Source organism: Platichthys flesus, chromosome 3 (genome assembly GCF_949316205.1).
Source record: "Platichthys flesus chromosome 3, fPlaFle2.1, whole genome shotgun sequence".
Classification (NCBI taxonomy): domain Eukaryota; kingdom Metazoa; phylum Chordata; class Actinopteri; order Pleuronectiformes; family Pleuronectidae; genus Platichthys; species Platichthys flesus.
Window position 1 is genome coordinate 17,107,169 of NC_084947.1, and position 11,182 is coordinate 17,118,350.

General features: G+C 39.6%; 3 protein-coding genes across 6 annotated transcripts; 1 reads left to right on the forward strand and 2 right to left on the reverse strand.

Moving 5' to 3' along the window:
- Positions 1-607: 607 nt before the first annotated feature.
- On the reverse strand, positions 608-3,794 carry nfu1 (NFU1 iron-sulfur cluster scaffold homolog (S. cerevisiae)). The gene is made up of 8 exons (XM_062382256.1): positions 3,637-3,794; positions 2,647-2,747; positions 2,426-2,561; positions 2,037-2,103; positions 1,830-1,947; positions 1,672-1,735; positions 1,393-1,567; positions 608-990 (listed from the first exon to the last, which is right to left on the reverse strand). Exons 1-8 carry the CDS (start codon positions 3,693-3,695, stop codon positions 952-954), a joined length of 759 nt encoding a protein of 252 aa, XP_062238240.1. The 5' UTR covers positions 3,696-3,794; the 3' UTR covers positions 608-951.
- On the forward strand, positions 3,740-6,439 carry c3h9orf78 (chromosome 3 C9orf78 homolog). The gene is made up of 9 exons (XM_062382255.1): positions 3,740-3,917; positions 4,098-4,157; positions 4,269-4,320; positions 4,395-4,471; positions 4,585-4,662; positions 5,167-5,364; positions 5,495-5,631; positions 5,718-5,822; positions 6,034-6,439. Exons 1-9 carry the CDS (start codon positions 3,841-3,843, stop codon positions 6,129-6,131), a joined length of 882 nt encoding a protein of 293 aa, XP_062238239.1. The 5' UTR covers positions 3,740-3,840; the 3' UTR covers positions 6,132-6,439.
- Positions 6,440-6,523: 84 nt separating this feature from the next.
- med22 (mediator complex subunit 22) lies at positions 6,524-10,007 on the reverse strand. Of its 4 annotated transcripts, none has more exons than XM_062382258.1 (5): positions 9,923-10,007; positions 9,513-9,665; positions 9,261-9,341; positions 8,397-8,605; positions 6,524-7,002 (listed from the first exon to the last, which is right to left on the reverse strand). In XM_062382258.1, exons 2-5 carry the CDS (start codon positions 9,633-9,635, stop codon positions 6,810-6,812), a joined length of 606 nt encoding a protein of 201 aa, XP_062238242.1. In that variant the 5' UTR covers positions 9,636-9,665; positions 9,923-10,007; the 3' UTR covers positions 6,524-6,809. The 4 variants fall into 4 exon arrangements, with proteins under 4 accessions (XP_062238242.1, XP_062238244.1, XP_062238241.1 ...); XM_062382260.1 differs by having other exon boundaries at positions 6,524-6,996; positions 9,916-10,006; XM_062382257.1 differs by having other exon boundaries at positions 9,916-10,006.
- Between the last annotated feature and the right edge of the window lie 1,175 nt (positions 10,008-11,182).

An 11,182-nucleotide genomic window follows, 5' to 3' on the forward strand; every position in this document is an offset into this window, starting at 1 on the left:
TTATATAATTTCCGATCTGAGACTAGAGACTTCTTGTTAACTGTATATGTTTGGATTTTAAGATTGTAATTCAGTTATTAGCAGTGTTTTTAAATGGATAATTATGAGAAACTACTGTAACTACTTTGTTACCTGCGTACTTATTATGTTGCGTACTTGCATCGGAACACACCCGTAAACTGGAGTGGCACTCAGTAGAGCTTGTAGCTCTGCGAAGGCTAAACAGTGCCAAGTTGCACCAAATTCCAGTTCTCCAAATATGCCTGCTTTTTAAAAAGCAAGATCGACGAATTATTCCATGGGACAACTGAAAAGTATAGAAAATGTTGCAATGTTAAACTGATAAAATGAAGAAACCTTGCATCTGTCCCTGATCTGCACCAAAATTCAATGGGCTATTCCCTGACCCATACTGCATCCTTACATTGAGGTCTTTTCAGTTGTTTTGGTGTGATCTTAATTACAAACATACAAATCAACCAATAAACACACAAACACGGATAAAAACTTAACTTCCTTCACAGAGGCAAAAAGATACACTCTGCAATATTCATAAATTATCCATTCTGCAATATTCATAAATGATCCATTCCACATTCAAAGAAGATTAGATTTGAAGTTATAAAATATTTCAATAAACTTTATTTACATACATACAGCACTTTATATGTACTTTGAACCTAAAAGATGTTTTGAGTGAGAAATGTGAAACTATGTGAAATAATAAATATAATATATTTCAGCCCTGATCTATACCTTGAGAAATAATGTCATTGTACAGTAATTTTACAAAACAGCTACCAATGTCAATAATAACTTCAGGATGACTGACAATGATGATCACGGGGTCTTTCACACATCACGCTGTTCAATAGTTCCTCCAGCTGTGTCCTGATCAGATGACCAGGAGAGAGAGGAATGTGTAAATGCAGTTCAAGGTTTCGGTGTAATTCAAACTTGAGCGTTCATCTCCTCTTCCTCTTCCTTCACCTGTGGATAAACACAAGTTTAGTAAACAATTTAAAGTCTGAAGTTATTTTGTGGCTGAGGAATATGAGACACAATGAGATGTGTGCTAATGAAAACACTTGTCAAATCCCTAAAATGTATCTAGAGATTGAACACCTAAATAACAAAAAACAAACTAAAGTAGTGTTTTTCAAGTAATTCAAGTTTTCAGCTGGTTTGTGCAACAAAGATAGAGTGATAATAAAAAAATGTAATAACTTTTAATATTTTTCAATGGAGATAAAGCTCCCTTAACTATCGTTCCCTACTACTTTGAAACCCATAATTTCACTGAGCAGTATAAATACAAATGCCAAGCTGAAAGTTAGACATGAGATGTGTGTGCATGTGAAAGGAAACCTATTCTCTGGCAGGAGAACATACCTCCTCCACTGATTCAACTTCAGGAACGTAAAACTGCAGCATGTTTTGGATTCCACTCTTCAAAGTAACCATGGAACTGGGACAACTAGTGCAGGCGCCCTGCAACTTCAGCTTAACAACGCCGTCTTCAAATCCCCGATACAGGACGTCACCTCCATCCTCCTGCACTGTCGGCCTGGGGAACAAGACCATCCATCAGCATGTATGAGAACAGAACAGAAAAGCATGGTGAACCGGGAACAGACACTGATAAGAGAGGATATCTTCTCTGGCAGCTACCTTATTCGAGTATCAAGCAGTTCTTTGATCATAGCCACGACTTCATCATCATCATCTGATGGAGCTGCGAATAGAAGTGGAAAGGAATGGATTCTATAGAATTCGCAAACATCTTCCATTATCTGATGTTTCAATGTTCAGATGGTTAAATCCTTTACCAGTATCTGCGTTTGGTTCACTTTCCTCATTGACAACAGGAAGCCCCGTGGTGAAAAAGTCCATAATGGCAGCAAATACATCAGGTTTAATTAATTTCCATTCCATATTTGCATCAGACTAAAAGAAAGAGAAAAGAAGAGGACATCAGCAAAAGCGATGGCACAGATCCACACTATATATTTCAGATAAAATGAAGCTGGTTTTACTCTCGTTATGGTGATAAAGTCGCCGCCCAGGAAGACACTCTTGACTCCATCAATCCTAAACAGCTGTCTGAAGACAAAACAGAACATCACTGAATACCAATGAAAATTATTATCAGTCACTCCTTATATATATATATAACTTTGATTTTTTCGAGATTTTTTGAGAGTAATTATTGCTTTGGTTAAGTCACGATCATAACTAACAATCATAAAAGACAACAATCATAACTAATAATTATAATTCCTGCCTTCCAGTAAGTGTGAAATGGGGTAACATACCGAACACCATTATGCAAACCTGGGCATTACCTGCTTTGCTAGGCTATCAAAATGCCTACTGGAAGAGCACTTTTTACAATCTATTTAACAATCATTCATTCATCATTTACCTGGCTAATGGTGAGCAGTGCGCGTCACGAGGGCCGTCAAAATTCATAGTTCCTGATTCAAGAACTGTGCGACCTGGGAGAAACTTTACGCTGTTAGGATTTGGTGTATCCTGGGTCTGCACAAACATGGTCCTCCCTTTGAACAAACATTACACAAAGAAGAAGCCATTAAAACAGAGTTCAATTCAACAGAGCTTCAAGGATGCTTCAGTAACACTAACCTGGAACAACAAAGTGGGGGTTTTGTCGCCATATCTTCCAAACTCCTGTGTTGTGTGAGGCCCAGTGTAATCCAGCGCTCTGATGTCCACAGACAGCAAGACTGACAAAGCACATATATATCTCATTGACAAACTTATGGAGGAAAGAACCCTGAGTATTTAGTTTCCTACCTCACAGGGTGTAGCAATAATTAAGGCCAAATTTGAATGTTTGTGTAAGTGTAATCAACTAAAACCCTGTTGGCTCAGTGGACCATGCATTGCGTCTGCAATTGTATGATTGATTAATTCATTACTCAGAAACTAGTTGCTATGAATAAAGGTGCAGGACGGTTTTATGCTTATGAATGACTTGTTTGTTATTGTTGTCAGTGTTGTTGGTGAGAGGTAGGTCCTTCATTACCAAACAGGTGCTAGAGGTCAAACTATTTGATCTGGTGACTGGTCACGAGGCATGCTGTGAATCTGACATGATTCATGCCTTGTTAGCTGTTGCTCTAGAAAATGGTCAGTTAGCTGCTGAAGGGATATATATATGTATAGTTTGCAATGTGATTTCCTTCTCCCTTGGAAAACATTTTTTTGAGTGTTTTAAAATACAAAACACAGTACCTTATTTCTATACAAGGCGAGGCTTCTTGCTTTTCATGCACTTAGAATAAGAGTATTTGGTATTTTATTTTCAAACAAATATGGATGTATCTTTGTCAAAACTCTTTATGTACATAATTTAATTGAATGTGGAACGCACTTAATTATTAACCTACACTGTGACATAAACATGACCAAAACATCTACAATAACTGAGTTATTTAATCATTTTAAACAAACACTGTTATGTAAGTGGTAACAATCAGTCTGCGTCACTCTCTGGCTTAGCTGGTTAGCTAGCGGCTTATAGTAAACACCAGCTCTAGTTCAGGCAGCACATTCATGCGAGTAATTAAAAACAACATTAGGACATTACAACTGACAAACAGATAAACTTACGGACGCGTCAGTCGTGCTGAAATACCCAACAACCTGCCGACCTGTCTGTAAGTCGCCATGTTTACAGAAAATAAGCGGAAGTGGGACTTCTGCTACCGGAAGTGACGAACATTTGTTGTGCGTTGGTGAAGACTTCCCCCCGCACCACAAGACGTTCTTTCTCTTATCGTCAGCTCCGAGATTGCATTAAAACAAGATTTTAAAATGCCGAGTGGCAGAAACTTTCGGAGGAGGAGAGACTCGTCAGATGCCGAAGAAGACGAGACAACCCGAGAAGTCAGGTAAATCACTGTATTTAAACTCAACGAGAACAAAAACATCTTTCACAGAAGCGTCCTGTTGCTAACGTGGCGAGCTTCTCCGCGTGAAGCTAAAAAACAAAACTGCCTCATGTTCCTTTTTTTATAGATAATTTTCGTAGAGAATGTGATTTAATTGATATCTTCTCTCCGGTCGTTCAGATCCAAAGTCGAAGAGGCTAAAGAGCTGCAGACTTTGCGGAAACGACAAAGCGGAGTCAGGTAACGTGAATGTGACGTTGTGCTACTTGTTACACTGTTTGTTGTAGCTCCAGTTTTTCACTTCAACATATCAGATAAATAAATGAATACCCCTCCCTCCTTCCCGTCCAGTGTGGCCGCCCTGCTGGTTGGAGAGAAACTACCACCAGATGCTGAGATCGATGTAAGTGACGCGGTAGTTCTTGCGTGTTTAGCTGGATGTTGGGTCAGTGTCTAACTCTGAATCATGTCTCACAGAATGATCCGTTCAAACTGAAGTCTGGAGGAGTCGTAGACATGAAGAAAATCAAAGACAGGGACAGGAGCAGGGACATGTAAGTTATCTGATTGTGTTTTGATTCTGTTTTTTTAACCTATGGTGTGTGTGGGTGCTGTTGTGTCTTTACAACATGGAGAACGTGCCTCATCACATATGTTTCTGATACAGGACAGAAGAGGAAGGAGACCTCAGCCTGGGAACATCATTCTCTGCTGAAACCAACAGAAGAGACGAGGATGCTGACATGTATGTACTTCTCCTTCAGTTGTGACATACTCATGAAGACTCTCTCCCCTCTTTAGCATTCAAAGTGTGGACACGGAGGTCAGACTAAAATGAATGAAGTGTCAACCTAATTCAACTAGTGTAAAAAAGCAATAGATCCAATATTTATAAAAATATAGGTGCTGTGAGTCAGAATGATGAAAATGTCATAATGTCCATACACCAGTCGATGCTCACATAAACTTATTTATAATACCTCACAGTTATAGTCTCTGGCACAGGTATTTATGTTCCTCTGTCAAGTACCTATTTCTTCATTTATTTTTGTATTATTATATATGCATGTTAAATACTGATATTCAACACCTGCTTTTTATCTAAATATTGAGGGACCACTTGCTTGGCTTAGATTCATTTTTGTTTAAGAGAATTGTTTTTCTCCTAAAAATGACACTTAGGATATAATTGTGTTTACTCACACTGGTGTTGACAAAGTGCTTCATAGAAATATATTTCACCTCATAGGATGAAGTATATTGAGACAGAGCTGAAGAAGAAGAAGGGCTTGGTGGAGGCGGAGGAACAGAAAGTTAAGGTGAAGAACGCAGAAGACCACCTGTATGAGCTGCCCGAGAACATCCGAGTCAACTCTGCTAAGAAGACTGAGGAGATGTTATCCAATCAGATGCTGAGTGGGATCCCTGAAGTTGATCTTGGCGTAGAGTGAGTTAAGGAGATTCTCAAAATGTTCATGTAGATGTAATCTATGAGAAATAGACTTTCTACATTGAGACATGATCGTGACAAGTCGACATAAAGTATTTAACTCGGATTCTGCGAATATTTTTCCTAGTGCAAAGATAAAGAACATCATCAACACAGAAGACGCAAAAGCCAGACTTCTGCAAGAGCAGAGGAATAAGAAAAAAGACCAGGGCACATCATTTGTACCAACCAACATTGCCGTCAACTACGTGCAACACAACCGCTGTGAGTGTTTTCCCTTCGCAAACACAGCGTTTTAAACTGTGAGAGATCATGAGAGGTTGTTTAATTGTGCTTTTCTGCTCCATCAGTCTACCATGAGGATTCAAATGCGCCCCAGAGGCATCACAGACATAGAGAGGAGCCTAAGGCCAGACCGCTGCGTGTGGGAGACACCGAGAAACCAGGTCCAGAGAGTAAGAGACCGCACAAGCCCACATCCCGTCACACAATTATTTATGCTGTTGTACAGTTCCATCACTAGACTGTAGAATGGTGATGTAACCACTGTACTTTTCAGGTGGACATCAATTGCAAAACACTGTTTTTATAAACTGTCTAGATTTAGGTAGCATTTTGACACAATTCTTTCTGAAATCTGATTCATTACTACTTTTTAATCCACAGCTGCAACCCCGCCCAACTACCGCAAACGTCCCAATAATGAAAAGGCCACCGATGACTACCACTATGAGAAATTCAAGAAGATGAACCGCAGATATTGAGGAGCTGTATGTTGTTTTCAATGAGGATTTACTCAACATGTCTGCTTAAAGAGATTGAGTCAAAAAGGATAATTTGTGGAGTGGATTCTCTAAACAAACGTAGATGAGGTTCTCGAGAGTGTTGTACTTTGTAAATATTGTATATAGCCTCGTTTCTTATATTGGTCAAAACATGATAATCCAAAAAAGTGGACATAAAATATCAGCTCTGAGTTGGCTAACAGGATATTTTTAGTCCAATTCAATCTTCTAGTTTTAATTTTTTAAGGCTTTCAAAAACACATTTGAATAAAAATCTTAAACCCACATTTAAGTCTCGTTCTTTAATTTGATCACTGCTTTATGGAGTAAAAAAAACATAAATGAAACATTACAAAAGCAAAGGTTTACAAAATCAATATAAGGACATAACATTGTACTCAACACTTAAACCAAATCCAACATAATATATAAAAATGATCTGTATTACAATGCTGCTAAGGCATACAAATGCTGTTGTCTGGAACTGTTTTCAGTAATTTCTTATTCAGAGTAGTTTCTTTATTTCAAAATTTTCCTAAAACTAAAACAAAAGAACCTAAATAGACACTAGTTCACAATGTATGATGGAAACTAAATTAGCCAAACTGCTGGCGTCCAAACTGAGCACAAGTGTTCTCCACTCGGTGTCCGATCTCTTCATTGTTTCTCTATAGAGGCAGTCCCATGACCGTTGAGGTGGTGTGGGGGGTTTGTCTCCTGTGATGGAGGTCCGTCCACGTCTTCTCTGTCACCCTGGGTAGAGCTGCAGCTGCTTCCTGGTGAGGCCCAGCTGTCTCGCTGCCGGTAAGCCTCGCACAGCGGCAGATCGGTGCTCTCCCACTGACTGTAGCTTTGTAGGGCAGAAACCAGCGGGGGGGGGGGGGGCAAAGAGTCAGCGCAGCACAGAAAGAGAGGAGCAGAAAAGAGCAGCAAGTCAGAATAAGCGAATCCTTCACATGGAGAGGGGCACATGAAGGCACGTGTACGATGGCAGCATGGAGGTTATGCAGAAGCACTGTAAATGATCAACACTTACAAAAAGCTGTTTATCAATTATTTGTTACTATTAAGAGGTATGACTGATCAGCGGTTGATTTTATGTTTGGCGAAAAGGTTTGATTAGTCGCTGGTTGGGGAGAGAGCAGAGCGAGTGCAGCAAGGAAGAAAGGCCCGCACCCAGCATGCTCCAAGCAGGACTAAGAGACACTTTCTCACACAAAACAAGACAAACAATTACAGTGTTTTGTCTCTACTTTATTTCTTTATCGTTTTGGGTCTTTTGGAACAGCCGGCAGAAACTGGTACACACGTACAACCACACAGCCGCTTGCCTGGTTATAGCTCATTCGGGCGGAATCAAATAAATATCACCTTCTGATTGCTTTTACAGGAGACATCTACTGGAGAAAATCTCAGCTTCAGGTCTGATCTCAAATAAATAACAGCAAACAGTTCTGACTTACTGTTAAGACCATAACAAACATCCATCAACACTCCAGTCTTCAAATGAACCATATGTGTGATCACGTATATATTTATTTACATATAGTCTTAAATGAATCATACTCTGATAAAATCTATACTCTTATAAAGTTTTAGTTAATTTAATGTGTAATTCTTGTAAACTGTGTTATTCCCTAAAAGCTTTGTGTTACTTCAACTTACAATAATTATTTATAACTCGGAGGCCTGATTACTTACATTCCACTGAAACATGTCTATCAGACACTGCAGAAAAGGAAAGCAATACATTTAATTTCGATTTATAAATAAAAGCAGCAGTAAATTCACACTCGTGATCTCTATTCAGACAAATCTGACTTTCAAACTGCATCAGTCAACTGCAATAAATGGGCAAAGTAGAAACTGAACTGGTGTAGTTCAAGAGCTCAATAAATTTGCACTGCTGATTTTCAGCGTTTTGTCCCTTTATTGCCTAAGTCCTCTTCACTTTGACTAATTCTGACACATCGAGCAGATAAAAAATAAGGCACTGGCTAATTAGTAACAATATAAAGTCACTTGTTGAGTTGAGCTTCATCACAATGACCCTCAGCAATGACATGTTGATGAATGATACAAAAAGATAAATCCAAAACAAAAGCTTTCAGGTTTAGAGGTGGGCAGGGGAAAAACCTTTGATGGGCTCAGCAGCGAATGGTGAATGGTGAGACAGTACACACTGCTGGACATGGGACAGAAGAGGGGTGGTGGGATGGGGGACAAGTATAAGCCTACTTGTACCTGGAGGAGTAATATTCTTCCTCTAGCTCATACAGGTCGATGGCGATCTCGTCGCGGAGCGAGGTGAGCTTCTTGTCGCACTCCTCCTGCAACGAGCGGAGGTGCTGGTTCTGGAGGCTGATGGCGTCGTTCACAGAGGGAAAGTCGTTCAGGATCAAGAACTGCTTTAGGTCAGACACCAGCTTCATGAGGGACTCACCGGCACGTACCTGATACAACACCACAGGAGGTGGATGTGGGTTTAGAACGATGGTTTTGTTTCTGGCTCAAACTATAGGCTACAGACACATTCAGAGTCCAGAAACAGTGTCACATAGAAAGCTGTGATGAATTAAATTATCAATGAGGGATTCAGTTAGTATTACTTCATAATGTGCATCTGAACTTTATCATAAATTCTAGTGGAGATCTGAAGTAAAAAAAAAGGTTGTAATGTCTCAATTTAATGAACATGTGCAGCCAGACCTAACATGGATTCTTGGGAGTCAGTGTAAACATCACGTAGCTTGAATAAAGAGTAAGAACAAGCTGACAGAATTTGCTGGAAGTCACTGTGGAATAAAATAGTTTTTCCAACATCCTTAAAGATTCTTAGAGGAAAATTAAGAGGAAAATGTGGCCTTATTTAAAAGGAAACACAGAAGATTCAATCCCCTGATATTCTAATCTACTAAACATAATTAATACACTCATCACTCTGTGCTGATACAGACATGTCAATGTTGAACGTTCCTTATTTGTTTGTACTTTACAGCCTTTTATCTAATTCACTGTGTTGTATTTACTCATGTATTTCTCTTCTTCATTCATTGTACAGCACTTTGGTCAACTTTGCCAGGCTTGATAAATAAACTTGATACTTACAATGTTGGCGGCTCTGACGTGCATTTCATAGTGGTCCTGCTCGGCCTGAGTTGCTCGAGCAACCTGCGTCTCATCCTCTATCTGGAGGAAGAAATCAAGATCAGTCCCGTGTGGAGCTCCAGGCGCAGGAAGTTTCGAGCAGAAGACTGAGGGGCATGGAGGCTTTTTACACTTGCTGACAATTAGAAGTAGCACAATACAAACACAACACGTCACAGACAGGGTTTTAGAGTCGGGGATGTGTCTGTGCACCTTCGCGGTTTTGATGATCTCGGTGAAGTTGTCCAGGATGGAGCTGATGTCGTCTTTCAGCCTCTTGTTGTAGTTCTGCAGCAGCGACTCTTTGCTCTGAGAGTGAACTCTCTGCGTGGCCATCGTGTTCAGGAGCAACACAGCACGCGCTACCTGTTCACAGCAGACACACACATATATACACACACACACACTGTTCAGCTGAAGGTTTCCAAAACTGAGTCACTAGAGTAAAACACAGTAAGACACCACTGACGACAGAGCAGCTAGCTAGCATGGACACATTCACAAAAGCGGAGCAGATAAACCTGAACCTCACGTGTTTCTAGTATCTGTACAACTGATACAATATCTCTAAATGTACTTAATATGAACTCAGTAGTGATAATAAGTCGATTCTTACCGCATACTTTGAAAACAATGTTGTTCTTCTTCTTCTTCTCCTTCTGTCCTCTTCTTCTTGTTTATTGGCGGGTGATAACACTCATTATGCACATTACCGCCCCCTAGCGTTACTATAGGTAAGCCCCTTAAAATAACACCTTTGTGATATCGTTTTATATATAAATGTTTTTAGGGCCCGAGCACTGACAGACAGTGAGGCCCTGTTGAAATTGTAAGGATTATTAGTATTTTTTTTTCAGGCAAATGAATTGGGTTTTTGAGGGCTTTATCATGCTCAAATTCTCACCAAACATTATTTATCAAATTATTATTTACCAGTTATTTTGTATTTAATTTAAATTTGTATCTTATTTACCTTGTGGGTTAGGGTTAAGGTTAACCCGCACATCCTGCGCAGAAGCGAGCTGCGCAACGAAGTGTGCCGTAATGGAATGGAAAAAGAAAGAGATAACGGAGTTTATAGGCAAAAATTGTGATATTGTGTCAACACTTTATAATGCATCACCACCATGCAAAATCACTGCTATGAACTTGCTCAAAAATCTTACTAGATATATTTCACACATTTATGATTTTAGATTGGCTTGACACTTTTTTTACCCCTTAACATATTTTTTATTTTTCAACTTAAAATCGTATTCATTTCTTCAGTGCTCGGTACCGTCGGCCCAGTGTCCAGTGTCTTCTACTACTGTTGCTTTTCATATTGCTCACCTGTAAGAAATAAAACATTATAGCATCCATTGCAATGTTCCTGCTTTTAAAAGGTGAGGATGTGTCGTTTTTCTTTGTAAGGTATAATAGGAACTGACTTTTTGGATTTAGAGAGATGGTTATTTGTGTAGACAAAAAAAGTCCTGTAAAGTAGATTGTCAGAAAAATACCAGTAACATGGACTAACACAGTCACTGCTGCAGAGCCACCTGTATGAACGCCACCACAGCACACACAGCAGGTTAGAATAATAACGGTGAAGGAGAAATTAAACCATTACAAATATATCTTTGTTTCCAGTCTCACCATTCACGTTTTGTCTGGTTCCTGCCGGTGCTTTATCAGCTCCTCCAAACTGAGCTAGTCCTCCAGCTGCTCCAAGTTTTGAAGTTTAGAAAAGAAAGGATTACATTGCTCGAATGTTAACGGCGCCCTCCAATGGAGATTTTGGGTAATTTCTGACGTGTCCTCATGTGTAAAGTGCAGTGCTTGCTTTCCATCAGCCACAGCTGGAAGGAAATGTAAAACAAGGCACATTCATCATCAGCTCA